We start from the raw sequence: 21,045 nt of genomic DNA, 5'->3' as shown, positions 1-21,045 counted from the left end.
TTAGTGAAAACAAACTCTCTCTGCTGGGTGGACCATGTATAGCCTAACACTCTGAGCTTGGGCACCAGAGTTAAGGGATTGAAATCCTCTAGGTCTCAACTTCCCTGCATGATAAAGGCAATAGGTGGAAGGGGTAATAATGTTTGACAAGAAATATACTCATTACCTTACACATGTAAATGTAACCCCTCTGTACAGCATCTTTACAAAAAAAATAAAAATTTTTAAAAAAGGACAATATGTAGGCCAAGTGTGATGGTGCATCCCTGCATTTAGAAGGCTGAGGCAGGAAGGATTGCAAGTTCAAGTCCAGTCTGAACTATTTGATGAGATATGTGTATATATGTGATATGTGTGTATATTTATAAAATACCTACTAGGACAAAAACTTACTATTATCTCTCTTCTCTAAAGAGGCTATGTTTTCTAAATTATAAGAGAGAACCATGGACTTCCACTCCCTTGTTCCTCCCCCCATCACTGATAAATAATATTAAAGCAGAAATGGGCTGGATGATAGTTGCTCACGATTGTAACCGTAGCTACTCAGGAGGCTGAGATCTAAGGTTAGAGGTTCAAAGACAGCCTGGGCAAGAAAGACCATGAGACTCTTATTTCCAATTAACTAGTAGAAAGCTGGAAGTAGAGCTATGGCTCAAGGAGTAGAGCATCAACCTTGAGCAAAAAAGCTAAGGCCCTTAAATTCAAACCCTAGTACCAGAACAAAACAAGAAAGAACGAAAAGCAAGTGAACAGAAATAGGGGTCCTTGTTCACAACTCATCTCCAAGCATAAGTCCTTAGGTCCAAAAGCCCAGCCCTTCTGCATCTCCAATGTCCTCTTTTTGTAGTCCCCTACTAGCCCCACCATGCTTTGATCCTGTATCACCTTCTGCCTGTACCACCACAAAGGCTTCTCACTCATCCATTTCTCATCTCATCTCCACAGTACTTGAAATCAGAACCAGCTTCTCCCCCTCCCCCCAACAAAAAGAAAGTCTCTCTCGGTCACTGTGACTCAAAACCAGGTGATGGCTTCCTCCTTACTCTGATGTACAAGACTGCCAGATCAGGCTGCTACAGTGCCCCCCCCCCCCCCCACTTCACCACGCAGCCAAATGGAGGTGCTCAAAACGATTTAGCTACCAGCTGGCGGCTCTCTCTGCCTGTATTTTGCCAAGCAGGCTGAGCTGCTTTGTGCCAGACTCTTCTAAGTCCTTTTCCTACCACATGCCATGTGCCTCCCCTCAGTTCCTATTACAGCTGCCCATGTGCCTATTTGCTGCTCCAAGTGGTTTAAAATATATTTTTTTTGCATCTGGGCTTGAACTTAGGACCTTGAACTCCATTGCACTCTTCTAGGCTTTTTCTGCTCAAGGCTAGCATTCTACTATTTGAGCCACACCCCACCTCCAGCTTTTTGCTGGTTAACTGGAGATATGAGTCCCATACCTCTGTCTCCAGAGTAGCTAGGATTACAGGTGTGAGCCACTTGAACCCCGCTAGACCTGCTCTTCAGCTTGAAACAATGTGGGAGAGCAAGTACACCACTGGGTCTTGCCTGGCTCAGAGCAGACCCCCTAAACATTTGAGGACTGAGTGAATGAACTAGAAAATGCAGAGGGTTCCTCCGTGTTCTCTGCCCCTAGAGCGGTTAATCTAACCAATGAGATCAGCCGTAGACAAACAGACCCCAAAAGCCAACACGAGGCCTAGATAAAAGCCTGGAATCGAGACAAGAAGTGACGACTTCTGACACCTCCTCAGATCTGCTCGGGTCTTGGGCTATAGTTCTGGGGGGTCAGTTTTCTAAGAAATCGGGCTCACTGCTTTCCGGGCCTGCTTGAGTGTTTAATGACCTCAAGTCTGGCAGGACCCTGGAAGGCTGTTGCAGCCAGAGTTTTCAGATTGTTTCTCCTCAGCATTGTTTCTTCTTTTCTTCGGCTGGAGCTCCCCTCCAGTCCCCGCCAGCTCCAGCTCCCCACCCCGAGACCTCCCACAGCCAGGCTGCACACACTCCCCCCGCCCCACTCGGGCTCCTTCGCCCCGCCTTCCTGAGGAGGCGGGTTAGGATGTACCATGCACCAATCAGAATGCAGTAGCCGCTTCGGCCTCCCGTGAGTCCCGCCCTACGCCACCATCCACCAATGACGCTCCGCGCACGCCTCGCCGGCTCGCCCAATCGTGGGTGGATTGAGCCGCCGGCGCCCCGCCCCTGCCGCGCTCGTCCGCGGCTCCGCGGGCGGCGGTGTAGGGCCTTGGCATTCTCCGAGCGGTGTCGCTCAGCTGAGGGTTCAGGCGGCCTGGTCCGAGGTGCCGGCGGCGGCGCTACTGCTGCTCGCCTGGTGCTGGGCTGAGGCTGCGGGCGAGGCGGCAGCCACCGGCTGGGCCGGAGGGCGCCTCAGCTCCGCCAGGCCCCGCGGCGCGGGTCCCGGGACCGGGGAGGAGGCGGCGCCCCTGCTGACTGGGGCCGATCGGGTGCCTGCCCGGAGGAGCCCTGCGGTCGGACATTCCCAGCCCTCAGCGTTCCCGCCGCGCTTTCCGGGGACGCGCGGGGTGCTTTCCTATCGCCCCTGGGTGCCCTCCTGCCTCCCGCGGCCTCACCTGCGCAGGCCGGCCGGCTCCAGGTGCGGGGGCGTGTGCGCGGGGGAGGCGCCTCCCCCGGCCGCCAGCGGGGCGGAGGCGGGGCCGCCCGCAGCTCCGGGCCTCCCCGGCCCGCCGCTCGCCTTCAGTCTCCGGGGTCTGCCCGGCCGCACGGCGTGATCTCCCTGGGGTCCGCGGCTCGGGATGCTGCAGGGCTGCGCCGCCGCTCGCGCGCCGCCCGCCACCTCTGTCCTTGCCTCCTGGTCCATGCTCCGCTGTTTACATGCCGGTGAAGCCCCGGGCCGCTCAGAGCCCCTCCGAGCCCTGGCGCCCCGAGGGTGAAGCCAGCCAGCCAGCCAACTGGATTGATCGTTCAGACCTGGGGCTCCGAACTCAGATCTCGTCCCGCTTCGGCGCCTCGGCCACCATCTGGGTGGGATCCGGCTCCGGTGTTTTTGAGGAGGGGGTGTGGTGTAGAGAAAAGGATCCTGGGGGTTTCTGGCTCCTCCTTATATTTTGGCCTTCGGGGCTTCAGACTCAGGGAACTCGCTCATGGCTTTCTTGATGAAGAAGAAGAAATTCAAATTTCAAACCACTTTCACCCTGGAGGAGCTGACTGCGGTCCCCTTTGTGAACGGGGTCCTCTTCTGCAAGGTCCGGCTGCTGGATGGCGGGGATTTTGTCAGCTTGTCTTCAAGGTAAGAACTGGGTCATTGGTACTTGCAGGAGAGGGGGCTGACGAGCCAGACCTAGCCACTTGACAGAGACGGAAGCCCCCTGTGGGATCGGGTGAGTCCTAGAGATTATATATGTTTGGGTAGTTTTGCCCAGGGCAGGACTGGATCTATGCAATCTGTCACCTGTATGCACCTGACCAGCCAGATATACCCGGGGTCTTTTTTCCCCAGCTCTTTTGGGGCCTTGAATGCTGCACACAATAGGGCTATTCTGCAGACTTGCATATAGAGCCCAGTGGGACTGGCTCCTTAAGAGAGTGAGTAGAAAAGGGGTGGTCCAGGCTACCTTGCACTCCAGCTTGGCCACCGAAGCTGTCGTGTGATTTAAAGCCTGAGCCAGCTACAGGTTCTCTGGCACTGTTGAGTGACTAGGAAGGCCCAGTCCCAGGTCTTCCTAGGCCAGCACTGGAGGTGGTGGCTGGATTTTGGCTTGCCCAATCTGCTCTGAGTGTTGGTCCTTCTCTGGCTGGAGCTGGACTGCTTTGAATTGCAAATACCCTTGTCTGGAAGCTGCTGCCCTCCCTAAAAGCCCTGAGTTTGGTTTTGTGTTGATCCCCGTCCTGGCAAGTCCAGCTGCCCAGCTTGTTGCTGAATGCAACGGAGTGTCTAGGCTGCCCCCTTGCAGACTGGGCCCACCTGAGGCCACACAGTCTTGGCCAGTCCAGACAGGTCCTTGGATTTGAACAGATAGGGGATCCTACCCTGGCTCTTCCTGGCTCATATTTCCTTTTTGGAAACGGCCTCACACAGGTTTCTCCATCAGAGTCGTGGGAGGGTTTTCAGTAGCTAGATGGTGGTACAGGTTCTGGCCCAGGGTTTGGGGCACTGTGCTACCCTTAATTGGTCTGCTTTGTGCTCTTCAGACCTCCTTGTGAGCCCAGTTAGTAGGCACTGCCTTAAACTATGGTGAGATAACAGGTGTGTGTTACAGATGTGGAAACTGAGGCCCAGAAAGAGGAAGTAACTAGTTTGCAAAAGATCTAGCAGAAGGCAATTGTTAGCAGAGCTTGGCCAGTTTGGAGACCTGTTGGATGAACCCAAAGGCCAAATGCCGTGCCAGAAGGAGGGAAGTTGCTTTGGCCTAACAGATTTTGGAATCTCCTGTGTGGACAGGGTGGGGTCCTTCTCTACCCGCTGCTCCCTGTTCTACTGGGAACTATTTATCTGAGGAATTTGACAGGGCTGCCCCTTGTGGTGGGAGGGTGAGGGTGGTAATCCTCTGTAACCCCAGAAGCCTGTGGTCCTATAGCCACCCCACAGAGTGGCCCATCGTTCAGAGGGGCTGTGCTAAAGCTGGGGTCTGGAGTTGGCCACTCCGTGGCTGAGTGACTTTGGATGATTTATCTAACCACTCTGATGAAAAGAGCCAGCAGTTACTGGTGCTGTACTCTGTGTCTTACCAGTATCTCTCATTTAATGCCTTGTCTGTTGACATGGAGCAGGGGTAGATGCAGGGTGGGGGAGCTGGGAGTCTCATGAGATTGTTACCCCCATTTTACAAAGGTAAAAACTGAGACTCAAGAGAGAGTGATTTACTTTGCAGTGGGGCCCAGCTTCAAACTGGGTATGAGCTTTTAACCACACCCTGTTGTATATCTGAACCTGTTTTCTCTTTTACAAAATGGGGAAGTGACACCCACCTCTGGGTTGTGAGGGAGATGGATAATGTACCATGTTAGCTCAGGCAGTTGCCGCAGCAGTAGTGTGAGCAGAGGGGCATGTTGTAAGAGAATACCGCCATGGGGTCAACAGGGGGCCTACATGTGAGCTGGGAATGGATGGAAATGGTGCCTTGAATCCTGTCAAGCTCAGCCTGATGGCCTCGCCTGGCTTCCCAGGCCCTGTCAGCACAGTCACCCGTAACTATCAGTATTTCCATTGCCCTAACCTGCCCTCTCTCATCTGGGAAAGTCTGGAAAGTTCCAGGTCTCAGGCCACATGGTCTGGGTTTCACCTGTTTTCCCTTCTTCCCTCCTGGCAAGGAGCCTCAGGTTCTGTGAACCAAGCAGTCTTTCCAAATCTTTATCCTGGAGGAAGCCTCAGTGGGCTGAGGAGGCAGGAGCTGACTGCTGTGACGCCCCAGCCTGGGCACTTGGGTATTTGTGTGCTGCTGGGCAAGTGTGGCTTGAAGAGCCCGTGACATTGAAATCTGAGGCCACTGTAGAGCTGCTTTGTCTTTTGTGGGCTTTTGGTCAGGTGGTGAGGATTCCCGGATTCCTACTCCCTCCACCCACACCCCTGCCTGATCAGTATTTCAGAGACCTGACCTCAGCCATCCTTCTGTATTGACATGGTCTCAGAGGACTAGAGTAACTGGGCCAGACTAGATCCTAGGCCCAGATCCAGGTAGGGTTGCCCTCTGAGGTGGCTCAGGCCTAGTATTGGCAGTATGGGTGGTGTCAGAATGATAGATGGAGGTCCCACCCTGCAGTATCCACCCTTCTAGCTTGAGTGTGTTGCTCTGAGTGTGAGTGCCATGGCAACAGCTGGGAAGACAGCTCCACCTGACCCGATTTGAACAGGTAGAACAGGTGGCTGTTCCTCAGCCTCATCGTGTGTGTGTGTGTGTGTGTGTGTGTGTGTGTGTGTGTGTGTGTGTGTGTGTGTGAGTGTGTGGGGGAGGGGAGGAGGTTGATGTGGGACTTCCAACTCTGGGTCTGGGCGCTGTCCCTCAGCTCTTCAGCTCAAGGCTAGCATTCTACCACTTGAGCCACAGCACCACTTCCGGTTTTCTGAGTGGTTTATTGGAGATAAGAGTCTCACAGACTTTCCTTCCCGGGCTGGCTTTGAACCATAATCCTCAGATCTCAGCTTCCTGAGTAGCTAAGATTACAGGTGTGAGCCACCAGTGCCTGTCAGCCTCATCTTTCTGACACCTGTGTACCAAGTCATCTTCACAGCTACCATGTTCTGAGTACCTGTACTTTGTGACAAATACTGTACTCAGTGTTTTACAGATGGTTTCCCTGTTAGCCACTCCCCTCTTCCAGCCATCTGGAGAGGAACTAAGGCCTGAAAGGTGAAGCTACACGCTCTGCTAGAGGTCCCCACTAAATGGTATTTGAGAAAGTATTTATTACTTTGTTTTGTTTTGTGTCAGTACTATGGCTTGAACTCAGGGCCTGGGCACTGCCTCTTAGTTTTTTTTGCTGCCACTTGAGCCATATTGATATTTGCTGTTAATTGGAGATAAGAATCTCATGGACTTGCTTGTCTGGCTGGCTTCAAATGGTGATCTTCAGGTGTCAGACTCCTGAGTAGCTAGGATTTATGTCTTAAGCCATTATTTTTTGTTGTTATTTTTGTTTTGTTTTGGTGATGATGGGGGAGGGGCTTGTGTGTATTCAATGGGTCTCTGCCCCTTAAACCCTGCTTTTTTGCTGGCTATTTTAGAGGCAGCCTCATGGACTTCTCTGCCTGGGCTGGCTCAGTCTTCAGATCTCAGCCTTCTGAGTAGTTAGGATTATTATACATGTAAGCCACTTTTTTTTTTTTTTTTTTGCAAATTCTTTATTGTGATTAAGTACACAATTTCACAAATTTTACAGTGGGCTTAGTTAAATTCACAAACACATTCTACCTTTCATGGAGTAAGCCACTCTTGATTGTAGACTTACTCTATGCCAGTGATTTGCAGGGCACTTCAACTATTACAACTCCCTCATGAGCTGAGATGTCCTCGGATTGATGAGAACACTGGGGTTTAGAGAGTTGAGGTGACTGGGCCAGTGTCAGCAAGAGAGTAAGAGATAACTTGAACTTAGCTCATCCAGCTTTAAAGCCACTCTACCTTGATTACAGTGTTTCAGAAGCCCTTCCTGGCCCATGTGACACCTTTAGGCCCTTGAAAAGGCTTCTTTCCATGGGTTTGTGGTACAGGAAAGTCCAGAGCTGGACAGTCTAGAGACAGGACCATAAGAAGGAGATGAAGCTAAAGTCTCTGTGTGGATTTGATGCCAGACACAGGCTAGCATTAAGACACAGTGGGGCAATTGCCTCAGTCCTCATGTCTCTCACCAATTCAGGGAGATCTAAATAGCATCAGAGAAACTTGGGATAGGAGTAGCTGTAGAGGTCCAGGCTGAGTCTGATAGTCAAGAAGTAGCCAACCTGCTGAAGGTAGCCTTTGGGCAGGAAGAATCCAAACATCCCAGGACTGTCCTTCTGGCTGGCACTGGTCTTTTGGCTTGTAAGTAGTTGGTAGTGCCAGGAAAGGGGAGTTAGAGGGAAATGCTGACTAAACCTACAGCAAGGAAGAGAGGAATGCCAAAAATACAATGGGTGGGGAAACTGAGGCCTGGGGCAAAGAAGTGACTTGCCAGGGTTTCATCATTGGATTTCCAAATGATCCAGTCAGGCAGACTCTGGTCTGGCCTTCGTTTCTGTCCCTTGTGCCTCAGAGGAGGCAGGCTGGGTCCAGAGGAGAGGAAGGGCTCCTCCTGCTCTAGACGTGAGCGCCAGGCAGTCTGAGAAGCAGACTGTGACTTGGAGAGGCCCCTCCCCGGCATTTCTTTGGCAGCTTTGAATCCTTGGTTGGCCTTCAGTGGGGTTTTTATTTGAGCAACCTGTTGAAAGAGCCCTGGCTGCTTAAACCTCGGGCACTGCCTGCTTTCTGTGGCTACGGCCTTGTGCCCACTGGGACAGGAGACCTTGGAGCATGAAGGAAGGCCTTGGGCAAGTCAGCCCTGCAGCTGTAGGCCCTATGCCCAGTCCCAGAACCTGGGGAGGCCAGGCTGGTTTGGCCTTTCCTCATATAGACCATAGACTTGGTCAGGGCCCTGCCCCTCACTCCCTCACCCATCTTTCTTGGAAAAAGCTGTGCAATGCCATTCAAGTCTACTGTCATGAGCTGCCCTTCTTTGGGTATCTTGGTTCAACTCTGAAGACAGATTGGAGATGAACACCCAGTATCATACCTAGTGAGTGGAGCAGGTGTCTGACGATGCAGAGGGATCTCCCAAGATAGGCAAGACATGCTGGACAGAGTCCTCAGGAGGGAAGAGGGGGCTGGCAGGCATGGGTCCCTAAGACTGTCTTGGCCTTTTGCTTCTAGAGGTGAGTGGGACCAGATAGCCCTGCTCCCGAGTGCTTGCGACGTATATGGGAAGTATCTGATAAGTGTCATGGAAACTTGGGGGCTAGGCAGATCTGAAGTAGACATACCTGCCAACGGGTAGACATTTTTTCAGACATCTGTCCATTCATTTGGCAGGCATTGAATGAGCACCTAGCCAGGCTGGACACAATCCTTGCTCTCATGGAGTCACTGTTTCATTATAGGGCACATTGCTGACAGAAGGAGGACTTCCCTGAAGAAGGAACACTGCATAGGAGCCTTAGGGCTGAGGGGGATTGGAGAAGGTGGGGAAGAGTCCTTGAAGTAGAGGCCCCTAGACAGAATAAGGCACTTGCTTGGGGCCAGGGGGTGGGGGTTGTCTAGGAAAGGGTTGGAAGGAGTAGGTGTAGGGAGGGCAGGGAACTGTAGTAAATTAAGGTGGAAGGTATCCACGCCAGACTGTTCCTGGCCTTGGGAGTTCTGTGAGGACCAGGGGTACAATGTGATCTGATTTGCTGGCTAGGATGATAGTTGTTGGCTGGGAGGTATTGGAGATACAGGAAAGCTTAACCTTCACTCAGTGAGAGACAGTTGGAGTGGGTGGCAGGCAGTGCTGGCCTGGCCTGGACGGGTAGTGACAGGTATAGGGAGAAGCAGGGACAGACTGGAGAGGGTGACAAGTAGAATGGGCAGGGGAGTTAGAAGGTGTTGGAAGACGAGCATTTAGAGTGCGCGGTAGTTGAATGTAGCTGGGGGTTTGTTGACCTTTTTGTTGTTCAGTCGTTGTTGATCATATAAAAATCCAGACTTTTCAGCTTCTTTTAAGTTGGAAGATCAGACACATTGCTGGCAGCAGTTTGTTTGGCTCAAGGGGCTTTGGCCCAGGGCTCTGCTTGACCCCACCGTGCATCCCTGGGCCCCTGGTGTTTGTTCCTCATTTAACCTGGGCCCCTGGTGTTTGTTCCTCATTTAACCTGGGTCAGCCTGGACCCCAGATCTCCTGTGGAAGGCCTTCAATTAGTTGGCACAGGGGCAGAAAGACCTGTGGAAAGTGTCCTGCTGGCAAGTGGGCAAGGCTAGGAGACCTCAGAGGTGAGCCTAGGCATGAGGCTATGGGACTAGGTCAGGGACTAGGTCAGCTGGCTCCCATCAAGGTCAGATCAGATTATGTTGCTAGTGGCCTTGATGAGAGAACTGAGTCTGCCCAGCCTGTGCCTGGCTTTTGCATCAACTCCATGGAGCTGGCAGATGCCACCTTGGCAGCCCCTGTCATCTCCCTGCCAGCAGCCCTGACCTGAGGTGATCTGGTTCCTTGGAGCCAAGGCTGTTCCCTGAGGCCTGTTTCTTGCTCAGTGTTCCCTCTTGGGAGCTGCTCTAGCGGTAGTGGAGGTGGTTAGCAGCAACCACATGGTAAGTCTGTGGGTGCTGCCTAGCTGGGGGAGGCCTGGAGTCGCTTTGAGCCCTGTCTGTTTAGTTCTTTTTTTTTTTTTTTTTGTCCGGTCGTGGAGCCTGAACTCTGGGCCTGGGCCTGGGCGCTGTCCCTCAGCTCTTCAGCTCAAGGCTAGCACTCTACCACTTGAGTCACAGCGCCACTTCCGGCTTTTTTCTTTTTTTTTCTTATGTGGTGCTGGGGAATCGAACCCAGGGCCTCAGGTATGCAAGGCAAGCGCTCTACCACTGAGCCACCTTCCCAGCCCTGCCTGTTTAGTTCTTGGAAGTCCTGACTTGCTTTCTAGGGGCTCTGCCTGAGCATTGGAATGGTTGCTAGTGAGTCTGTGCACAGCCTCAGGAGTCTAGGGACTCTGCATGGATTCAGGGACTACTTAGTAAGCCCTCTTAAATCCATCAGAATCTTAACCAGGGAGCCACTGAAAGGTTTGAAGATAGGGGTAAGACAGATCTGTTTAGCAAGAGACCTAGAGCTAATGTGTGTGTGTATGGTGGGGTTGGTTGTCCTCATTATCCACCTCTCTTGACAGGTGCTTTGAATTGCCAGGACACTGGGTCTGATGGATTGGCTCAGAGCTGCTCAGCCTGTATCTGGCTTTGGTATCCTTGGCTGTGATTAGAAAATCCTTAGTCTTTTTTTGCTCTGAACCTCTCTTGATGCCCCAGGCTTGGAAGACTTTTTTTTTTTTTCTTGCTGGGCCTGGGGCTTGAACTCAGAGCCTGGGCACTGTCCCTGAGCTTCTTTGGCTCAAGGCTAGCACTCTACCACTTGAACCACAGTACCACTTCCATCTTTTTCTGTGTATGTGGTACTGAGGAATTGAACCCAGGGCTTCATGCATGCTAGGCAAGCACTCATCACTAAGCTACATTCCCAGCCCCAAGAGTTTTTAAATGTAGGCCCAGAAATGCCCTCACCCTCATCTGATTCTACGTCGCTTGGCAGCCGGCAGCCCTCAGCCTCTGCATCCAGCTTGTTTCAGTACTTGGAGGAAGGGGAGTTCTGGTAGAGACCCTCTCTGCTGGTAGGTTTCTTCTTTGCCCTCCAGAACTGCCATTCACTGCCTGTGTTCTTGGCTATGACCTTCCTTTGCAGCTTTCTTAAAGCAAGGCTGCTTGGGCCTGCCTCACAGTACTCTTGGATGGATGTGGCCAGATAACTACCTGCCAGACGTCCACTTGGCTCCTGGTCTATGCTAGTTTGTCCTCCTGTCTCTGGGCTGAGACATGAGGTAGGCCAAGTGTTTGTGCCTCGTGGCAGCTGGCACTGCCCTGTAGGCCAGGACTGATGGGATGCTAAGGAGACTTCTTTCCCTGCTCAGGGCCTGGGGCCATCGCAGCGGGGCCTGCATGCTTTCTTGGCCCTGTTGGCTTGGACTGTCCTGGCTGGAACATCTGCACAGCCAGCTCAGGGACAGCTCTGGCAGATGGTAGAGAGCTCTCCACCAAAGTGGAGGCACTGGCAGAGCATGGGTGACAGCGCCTGGAGCCCTTGGTATCCCTCATCCCACCTTCCCTCCCCCCTCCCCGTTTCTCAGCCCAAGCACCATCTCCTCTGGGGAAGCCTTTTCTGGCCTTTCCTCCATGTCACCCCTTGGGCCCTCATTACACTGTACTACAGACCATATCCATATGTCTTAACTCCCTCCCCAGACTGGAGCCCTTCCTGGACAGGGACAGCCTGGACAGCCTCCGTGGCTTCTCAGTCCTGGGACTTAAACTGTGGCTAGGCACTGCTCCTGCCTGGGACTTTTCTCCCCTGGCTCTGAACCAGCATGGGTGCTGGTGCCTGCGTGTTGCCTACTGCCAGCTGCGGAGCCCAGCCCCTCCCTGCTGTGCCCAAAGTATCAATCCGTGTCAGGAGCAGCCCTTCACGGCTTACCAGGCAGCTGGGTGCCACCATGGGCTCAGTGATTGCAATTGAGAGGCAGTTGAGGGCCCCAAGGACTGGGTTGGATGGACCCCCACGGCTGGTAGCCAAGCAATAGCAGGCTGGCAAGGGGCAGAGAGAACGAGGCCTGACTCAGGTTCTGCAGTTGGCTCTGTAGTGTTCCCAGATTGCTTTGACTGGGCTTTGTCCCTACAGCATCTTTTCCTCCACCATCAAGTGGAGTTTACTCATCTGGAGTAAAGAGAGCCATACAGCTAGGTCCCTAACAGCTAAAAAACTGGCGAACTCTGCTGAGAGAGTAGGTGGGCAGCCTGGCACAAGGAGAGCAACAGTCTAGATCCTTCCTATACGTGAAACGCCCTCTCCTCCCACTACTTCTGCTGTTTGGCCAGACTCTACAGAGATATGGAAGCAGCAAGCTTGTGGCTTGCACTTCCCCCAGTTCTCAGGCACCTTCTGTGTCTGGAGCCCTAGTCCTGTCTCCAGGATGTGGCTCCCATCCTGCAGGACACCTGTGGCACATGAACCCAGTCAAAGCGTGGCATTGGGTCTCAAATCCATGTTGAGGTGAGGGATGGGTAAGGCAGAGGCAGAATCTGAGCTGGGAAAGGCTGGTGGTCTGGGAGGGAGCTTGGGATAGGGAAGCTCTTGGGAATGGCCTAGACAATAAGCTCTGGGATTGAACCAGAGTTAGATTTGTCACGTTTGTGTGTTAGAACCAGCAAAAGCTTGGGCTAGGAAGGTGGATCAGTGCTAGAGTGCTTGCCTTGCATTCATGAGGCCCCGGGTTCGATTCCTCAGCACCACATAAGCAAAAAGAAAAAAGCCGGAATGGTAGAGCGCTAGCCTTGAGCCAAAGAAGCTCAGGGACAGCGCCCAAGCCCAGAGTTCAGGCACCACGACTGGACCCCCTCCCCCCCCCCAAAAAAAAAAAAGAACCAGCAAAAGCAGTCAGTGGGGGCTGGGAAGGTGGCTCAGTGGTAGAGCACTTGCCTTGCATGCCAGAGGCCCTGGGTTCGATTCCTCAGCACCACATAAGCAAAAAGAAAAAAACCGGAAGTGGCGCTGTGGCTCAAGTGGTAGAGCGCTAGCCTTGAGCTGAAGAGCTGAGGGACAGTGCCCAGGCCCAGAGTTTAGGCCCCATGACCGGACCCAAAAAAAAAAAAAAAAGCAGTCAGTGGTGGACCTACTGCAGATTGTAGAAGAGCAGGTAAGCAGCTAAGGACAGCTTCTCAGTCCTGTCACTGTGGAAGCAAAACTGAGATTGTCACCTTGCATTGTTGAGCACATAGAAGGACAAGTCACACAACAAGCACCATTGAACGATGAAGACCTAAGTCAGGAGTATACAATGAAATTTATATCACGTTCAAAAGCATGCCAGTTGCTGGCCAGTGACTCACCTCTGTAATCCTAGCTAATCAGGAGGCTGAGAGGAGGCTGAGGATCGTCAGGATCGTGGTTTGAAACCAGCCTAGGGTGAAAAGCCCCTGTGGGACTCTTATCTCCAATAAACCACCAGAGAACGGGAAGTAGCACTGTGGCTCAAAGTGGTAGAGCACTAGCCTTGAGCAAAAGAGCTCAGGGACAGCACCTAGGCCCTGAGTTAAAGCCCCACAACTGACCAAAAAATAAAGCTTTCTAGTTCAATTAAGGTAAAGTTATCCCAGCTGGGGTAGAGGTTGTTCTAGAAGGGACTTTTAGGCCTGCAAAGTTCTAGTTTTTTGTTTTGTTTTGTTTTGGTTTTGAAGGAGTGACTGGTTGCATGGGTGTGTTCTTTTTGAGGATCTAAGAGCTGCCCATTTCTTTTTTTTTTTTGGGTCAGGTCGTGAGGCCTGAACTCTGGGCCTGGGCGCTGTCCCTCAGCTCTTCAGCTCAAGGCTAGCGCTCTACCACTTGAGCCACAGCGCCACTTCCGGCTTTTTTCTTTTTGCTTATGTGGTGCTGAGGAATCGAACCCAAGGCCTCAGGCATGCAAGGCAAGTGCTCTACCACTGAGCCACCTTCCCAGCCCCCATTTCTTTCTTTCTTTTTTTTTTTTTAACTTTCTTTTTTTTTTTTTTTGGTGGGTCATGGGGCTTGAATTCTGGGCTTCGTTGCTATCCCTGCACTCTTCAGCTCAAGGTAAGCGCTCTACCTCTTGAGCCACAGCACCACTTCCGGTTTTCTGGTGGTTAATTGGAGATAAAAGTCTCATGGACATTTCTGCCTGTGCTGGCTTTGAACCGTGATCCCCAGATCTCAGCCTCCTCAGTAGCTAGGATTATAGGCGTGAGCCACTGGTGCCCGGCAGAGCTGCCCATTTCTATGCCCGAAACAAGCCTGCCCCACACCTCTTATACCTCTGGAAGCTTCTGGGTGGGCACTAAAACTCTATAAACAAAACAAGACATCTTTTCTGGTGCCTGGAGAAGTTCCTTGGGACTTTTTTGGAGTCTTTGTAATGAGTGTATCTTGTTTACAAGGCAATAGCTCATCTTGGCAATTGCTAGCAGTTTGCTCTAGCTAGGGATTTTCCTTTGTCTCTTGCAAATCACTGCAGGGATTGTTAGGATGTGAGGCTTAGCAGTTCAGAGGCTTGGTGGGCTCCTGAACTTGCCAGACAGCTGGGTCTCTGAGCTTTGCCTTCATCTTATGAGAAATGGGATAGTAAGTCCCACTGTGGTACCTGGATTCAGTGGATGAACATCTATCATACGCCATCTAGCCTTTAGCTCACAGCACATGTTCAGTAAAGGCTGGAAGTTGGGGGGTATCAGTCCAGGACAATGGTTGGAAGGAACCTGGAGCTGGGAGCAGAAAGGAAAGGTTCACATTCCTCCCTATCTCCCTTGAGTTGTTTCTCTTCGTTCTTCTTGAGGTTCACCCATTGAAACAATTGTGATTAGTGCTGGACCACTGCCCTGGCCAAGACACTGTGCTCCCTGTCTGGGGTACAAGCGCAGGAGGAAACCATTAGACACAGACATTAAGAGAAGCACTGCCAGTCATTGGTGGCTCATCACACCTGTAATCCTAGCTACTCAAGAGGTCGAGATCTGAGGATTGCGGTTCAAAGCCAGCCTGGGCAGGAAAGTCCATATGACTCTTATTTCAAATTAACTACCAGAAAACCAGAAGTGGAGCTGTGGCCCAAGTGGTAGAGCGCTAGCCTTGAGCAGAAAAGCTCAGGGACAGTGCCCAGGCCCTAAGTTCAAGCCCCAGGACTGATAAAAGAAAAAGGAAAAAAAGGGGGGAAAATGGAAAGGGAGGGAGCATTACTACTTGTCCTGAATATTCTCTTTGGGGATGTATTGTTGTGTGTGTGTGTGTGTGTGTGTGTGTGTGTGTGTGTGTGTGTGTGTGTGTGTGTGTCCGTGTCTCCGTGTCCGTCCGTCCGTCCATCCATCTGTCCGTCCTGAGGCATGAACTCAGGGCCTAGGTGATGTCCTTGAGCTTCGTGCTCAAGGCAAGCACTCTACCACTTGAGCCACAGCTCCATTTCCAGATTTTTGATGGTTAATTGGAAATAAGAGTCTCATGAGCCAGGTGCTGGTGGCTCACGCCTGTAATCCTAGCTACTCAGGAGGCTGAGATCTGAGGATCAAGGTTCAAAGCCAGCCCGGGCAAGAAAGTCCATGAGACTGGTAGAGCACTAGCCTTGAGCTGAAGAGTTGAGGGACAGCCTCCAGGCCCAGACTGACCAAAAAACAAAAACAAACAACAACAACAACAAAAGAGTCTCATGAACTTCCTTGCCTTGGTGGGCTTCAAAACTATGATTCTCAGATCTCAGCTTCTTTTTTTTTTTTTTTTTTTTGGGTCCGGTCGTGGGGCCTGAACTCTGGGCCTGGGCGCTGTCCCTCAGCTCTTCAGCTCAAGGCTAGCGCTCTACCACTTGAGCCACAGCGCCACTTCCGGCTTTTTTCTTGTTGCTTATGTGGTGCTGAGGAATCGAACCCAGGGCCTCAGGCATGCAAGGCAAGTGCTCTACCACTGAGCCACCTTCCCAGCCCTGATCTCAGCTTCTTGAGTAGCTAGGATTACAGATGTGAGCCACCTGCACCCAGCTGGAGATGTACAAAATAACTGATGTGCCTCCCAAGGGCAAAGAACAGGTTGACCCTGGGCTGCTGCAGCTCCTAAGGGGTTTGTTTGTTTCAGCTAATAGGATCACATGATACATCTGGACCTGGGTGATGCCAGCCATGTCCATCTTGGGTGTAGACCAAAGCCTGGCCCATTTGGATGTATTCCCATTGTCCTGCTCAGCCCAGCTCACATAGTAAATGCTCAGTAAATACCTATAGAGTTTGTGACAGAGACAAGGATGAGTCTAGAGTTGGTCAGCGAGTCTACAGAGATCCATCAAGTGGCCAGGGAGGAGGTGGATACCAGTGAGTCAGGGCCTCGTGGTCCTGCCTGACCCTGAGCCTTTCATCCTGTGGTTGGAATCTCAGATTGCTGCTGAGGACAGCTGGAAAAACAGGTCTGAGTTGGTGCCAGGCTGTGAGGAAAAGTGACTGCGGCTGAGAAGTCCCTGATTATCTGAGAAGTCCCTGATGATCTTGTGGTCACTTCAGACATGGAGGGAGCCACAGGGAATAGTGTGTCAATCCGTGGGAACACCTAGATTGCAGATCCAGTGATGGCCATAGTCCCTGACCCTTTGGACTCTGTAGAGAACAAGGTGTGGTCACACCTGGGAAGCCCTGACCAAGAGCTGGTTCAGGAAGACCTAGGGCTGCCCTTATGGAGTAGGGGTACCAGAACTTTCATTTAATTATCAGGTGCTCACTGAGCACCCAGCTGCCATCCTTGGATGGAAGGTTGTCCTGCCTCCGCTCTGGGAGCCTTGCTGTCTCTAGTACACCTAAGACCCAGGCTGAGGAGAGGGAACCTTGCATGTTAAGGGGGCTGGGATTGCCCTCAGGATGAGCTCAAATAAAGGATAGAGACTAAGAGGACAGGTGACACCATGACCTAGGCCCTGGGGACAGGTATCTCTCCTTCCTCTCTCTCTCCTTCCTCTTCTGGTGCATCAAACACCACCCAGGCCTGAGTCAGCCAGGAGCCAGCACATTCCTGGCCACCTGCCAGACCTTCTCCCTGGATGTTGTCGCAGCCCAGTTCCGGGCCTGAGGAAATGACCAATCAGGTCTCTGGTCCTCCAGCAAGGAAAGGGGAAGAGGACTAGGTCAGGGGCTTTTTCTGGATCGCCTGCCTTCTGAGGAGAACTTGAGGTTCTTAGATTCTTCTGAAAGGCCAGACCCTGCCCTCAATTCAGTGTGGATACCAACCATGTTTATGCCAGGCCTTGTACAATGCCATGAGATGGACAGGGTGGTGTCAGAGACCCAGAGAGGCGAATGTCCTTTGGCTGATAGAGGCTGGCCTTGGACCTGTCTCTGCCTCCTCATGCCTTTTGAATGGGCCTGCTGGGAATCTGGGAGGTACAGAAAGGAGAATCCTCTGAACAGAGCCAGCCCCCACCTCTGAGTGCTCAAGTCCTGGGTTCTAGGAGGGGAGGTTGTGACTATATCCATACCTTATGCCTACTGTGTCTTTTTGCTTTGAATTCCTGGGGTCTCTGGCCCAGCACAGTCCTGGCACAGGGGTTCAGTTTAGGAGCCAGATAGTTCTGGGTTCAGATTATAGATTTCCTGGCTGGAAGTCCTTGGGCAGGTGACTTCCCCACTCTGGGCTTAGGTTCCTAGCCCATGATGGGGGAGGTGGAGGTGGACTGTAGATCTGAGAGGATGAATAGGGAGAGGCTTGGCTTAGTGCCTTAGGTACTTTTGCAGGCTTTGGTCTGGGCTCTGTCACTGAGCTTCTCAGTGCTCTAGCACTTTACCACTTGAGCCACAGCATCACTTCCAGCTTTTTCTGTTTATGTGGTACTGAGGAATTGAACCCGGGGCTGCAAGCTCTCTACCACTAAGCCACATTCCCAGCCTTGTCAGTTGTTCAAAGCTGGTGTTCTATTACTTGAGCCACACTTCCATGTCTGGCTTTTTTTTTTTTTTTTTTTTTTGTACAGGGGGTTACAGTTCAAATCAGTTTATAAGTTCAGTATACCTTGTCACCCTTTGTTCTCAGTAGTTAAGTGGAGTTAAGAGTCTCATGGATTTTTCTGCCTGGGCTGGCTTCCACCTGAAACCCTTAGATAGCAACCTTCTGAGTAGCTGGGATTATAGGTGTGAGCTCTCAGCTTTCAGCAGGAAGACAGTGTTTGAGAAACACCTAGGACATGGGAGGGTACCCTGGAAGCAAGAGTTGGGCTGGGCCACACTAGGTGGTAGGGTTGGACCAACCAGCACTTGTGTTGGAGACAACAGTTTACTCTGGATCCCTTCACCTAAGCAAGAGGGAGTAACCAGATTTAGGGATGGAGTTTAAAATAGAAAAAAAGAGCACAGGACTCCTAACATCAGATGAGAATCACATTCATGGATGTTTGTCAAGGGTGTAGCTTGAGCCACCCACATCATCTGGTTCTTGGGCAAAAGGCAGAGCAGGACATTTACTTGTCCATATCTGTAAGCAGGGAAGCTGGCATCAGTCTGCCTTGAGTTTTGTGTTTTGTGTTTTTTGTTTGTTTTTAGTTGTCTCTTGTGGGGCTTGATCTCAAGGCTCAGGTGCTGTCCCTGAGCTCTTTTTGCTCAAGGCTAGTGTTCTACCAAATTAGCCACAGTCCCACTACTGGTTTTTGAGAGATTAATTGGAGATAAGAGTCTCATAGACTTTTCTGCCTGGGCTGGCTTTGAACCATAATCCTCAGATCTCAGACTCCTGAGTAGCTAGGATTACAGGCATGAGCCACCAGCGCCTGGCTTGACCCTGACACTTTTAACTATAACTCTTTCCCAGCAAGCCTAAGTTTCCTGGCCTGCCCCTCACCCCTTGTCTGTCTTAAAGAATTTCCAGAGCCCCAGATGGCTGTCTACTCTGCTTCTTTGGGTCAATGATGCCAACTAGTACTACCAGCCCATGACCAATCCCTGAGCCATTCTTAGGACTCTCATTGGCAGGAGAGCAGAAAAGGCAGCTTGGAGCTGGTGTGGGTGTGGGTGGGGAAGCGGTGGTGGTTATTGAGCACTCTGGTTTCAAGCATCAAGTGGTTTGGCTTCTGAGAACTTCTTGCTGCCCGTGCTATGGAAGGAGGGGCTTGGCTGGGCCAGAGCTGCTTCCCCTGCACGCGGCCCTGAACTCCTGGCAGGAGCCAGGCGCTGCTGGGCTGCCACGTTGGCTCTTCTGGCCCACAGCCCCTGGACAGATGCCTTGGCTGGTCCCTGGGGTGGGCCCCTCCCCAGGCAGCCGCACTCTTCTCTTCAGGGAAGCACTGGCAGATGTTGTCGATTTAAATTATTTCCTTATTAGACTCTTGCTTTCCTGGCCAGGCCTGCCTCTCACCAGCTGGGAACCTAGATTGCATCAGTGAGATTGCTCACGCCTCCAGAAACCTAGGTCTTGAGAGGCAGGCCAGGAGTGGGCAGAGCTGAGAAGCAGCAGGCTGGGCAGCAGGTGATGGAGGACTTGAGTGACACAACTTTTCTAGTGATTCTTGTCTTAGGGGCCGAGCCAAGGGGCTGGGAACTCCCTGGGGTCCCACATAGGTGCTTGGCTCCCTGCACCAGAGTCGCCTGGAAGCTGTTTAAAGTACCCTTCCTAGGTCCCTAGCAATGAGTTCTTAAGTTCTCAGGTTGGGGGAGATTTGGCACTATCTGGACCGCCCCCCCCCCCCCCCCCCGCCTCGTGTTGATACTGGGCCTTGAACTCAGGGCCTGTGCTCTGTCCCTTAATTTTCTTTTTACTCTAGGCTCTATCATTTGAACCACAGCTCTACTTCCAGCTTTTTGGTGGTTAATTGGAGATAAGAATCTCATAGACATTCCTGTCCCTGTTGGCTGCAGACCTTGCTCCTCAGATCTCATCTTCCTGAGTGGCTGGGATTCCAAGCCTGAGCCATTGGATCCCTGCTGCTTAATGTGCCATAGTACACAGGGTAGCTCATAGGACCTTTGTCCTATGGAGTTTGCAGTTCTAGTGGGGACTGTTGGGAATCTGTACTGGGGATCCCACTGTTGGACACGCTTTGGCCACACCCGCTTTGTGCTTGACATTGAGTACCTGCTCCCTGCCAGGTACTCACAACTGGGGGGTGAAGGGCTGAGGGTGGCCACAGGGTCACCTCGCAGTCACCGGTCTTTTTCCCTAGCCTTCTGCTCCTTGATGACTACCAGATGGGCATGTACCAACTGTGGAGAGAGCCCCTGAGGGCCCCTGGTAGCTGTGGACAGGAGCTAGCTCCCAAGATAGTAACAGCTTTGTTTCCAAGTGCTGGGGATGTGGCAGCAAGCTGACCTTGGGGTATCACAGAGCCCCAGACTTTGGGGCCACTTTTGCTGGAACTTCCAAACTTCTCTGAGAAGCCAAGGCCTGTTGTTCCCTGCAGCCTGGCTTCCCACCCTCCATCTCTGAGGCCTCTTCAGAAGTCTTTGATTGATGGGAGCGTGGGAAGGCAGCATTCTTCACCTGAAGTTCCTGCCCTGTTGCCTGCTGTTCAGCCATTCTCTTTCCTCTAAGACGCCAGTGATCCTGATTGCCAGTCACTTCCTGTGTAGTGTCTTCTGTCCCCTGCTCTGCCCAGGTTCCTGCAGGAGGTTCACACAGGTGCTCACTCCCAGAGCGAATACTACAGTAAGCCTCTGTAGCATAGAGGGCCAGCTCAGCATGGAAGTCCAGTTCTGGGTGTCTCCACCCTGCTCTGCAGGGCTGCCAGAGGCAGTCAGGTTGCTGGGCTGGCCTTCCTGGGGCCAGGAGAGCCTGGGGAGATTGGGTGTTCTGAGGACAGCTGCTTGGGGGGCCTCCACTATTTCAGGACAGCTCAGAAATAGCTAAAATCAGCTTCTGTGGTGGCTGCGGTGGGTGGAGGACTCTCCTGCATTACTGGAATTTGTGTCTAATTGTATATCTTAAAACTAAAAATGAAACTGGTGTCTGTAATTACCTGTCCCCACCAGAGGTGGTAGGGAAAGCACCCTGAAACTTCAGGCTGTGGGACAGCCACTTCCAGCCCTGCTAACAGGTTCCCTGCACTGCATGTAATGTCCCCACTTGGAAGTGCTTTGCTTGAGAAATTCCTGAATCAGATAGCTGGGGAGGCTTTCATTCCCTTTTCTCCTTTTAAAATTTAAATGTTGATTATGGGAATAATGCTTGAACAAAAACAAAAGAAGTGACCCCGGCCGCCCTCACCTGCACTGTGGTCAGACCTGGCTAGCTGCTCCCTTCCTCTGTCCATTGTCCTTTCACACGTATAAATAAGCCACTTGTCCCTAGAGCCAAAAG

General features: G+C 52.1%; 1 protein-coding gene across 1 annotated transcript in view; it reads left to right on the top strand.

Moving 5' to 3' along the window:
• Positions 1–2,688: 2,688 nt before the first annotated feature.
• Fam102a (family with sequence similarity 102 member A) overlaps positions 2,689–21,045 on the top strand; it is a 35,278-nt gene continuing 16,921 nt past the window's right edge. The window contains exon 1 of the mRNA XM_042681039.1: positions 2,689–3,280. Within this exon, the coding sequence (XP_042536973.1) occupies positions 3,135–3,280 (146 nt within the window). The 5' untranslated portion in view covers positions 2,689–3,134. The remainder of the gene's footprint in view (positions 3,281–21,045) is intronic.

The sequence above is a fragment of the Dipodomys spectabilis genome, unplaced genomic scaffold (genome assembly GCF_019054845.1).
Source record: "Dipodomys spectabilis isolate Male_0828 unplaced genomic scaffold, ASM1905484v1 ptg000067l, whole genome shotgun sequence".
Lineage (NCBI taxonomy): Eukaryota > Metazoa > Chordata > Mammalia > Rodentia > Heteromyidae > Dipodomys > Dipodomys spectabilis.
The sequence above is the reverse complement of the archived record's forward strand: the minus strand, read 5'-3'. Positions and strand labels throughout refer to the sequence as shown.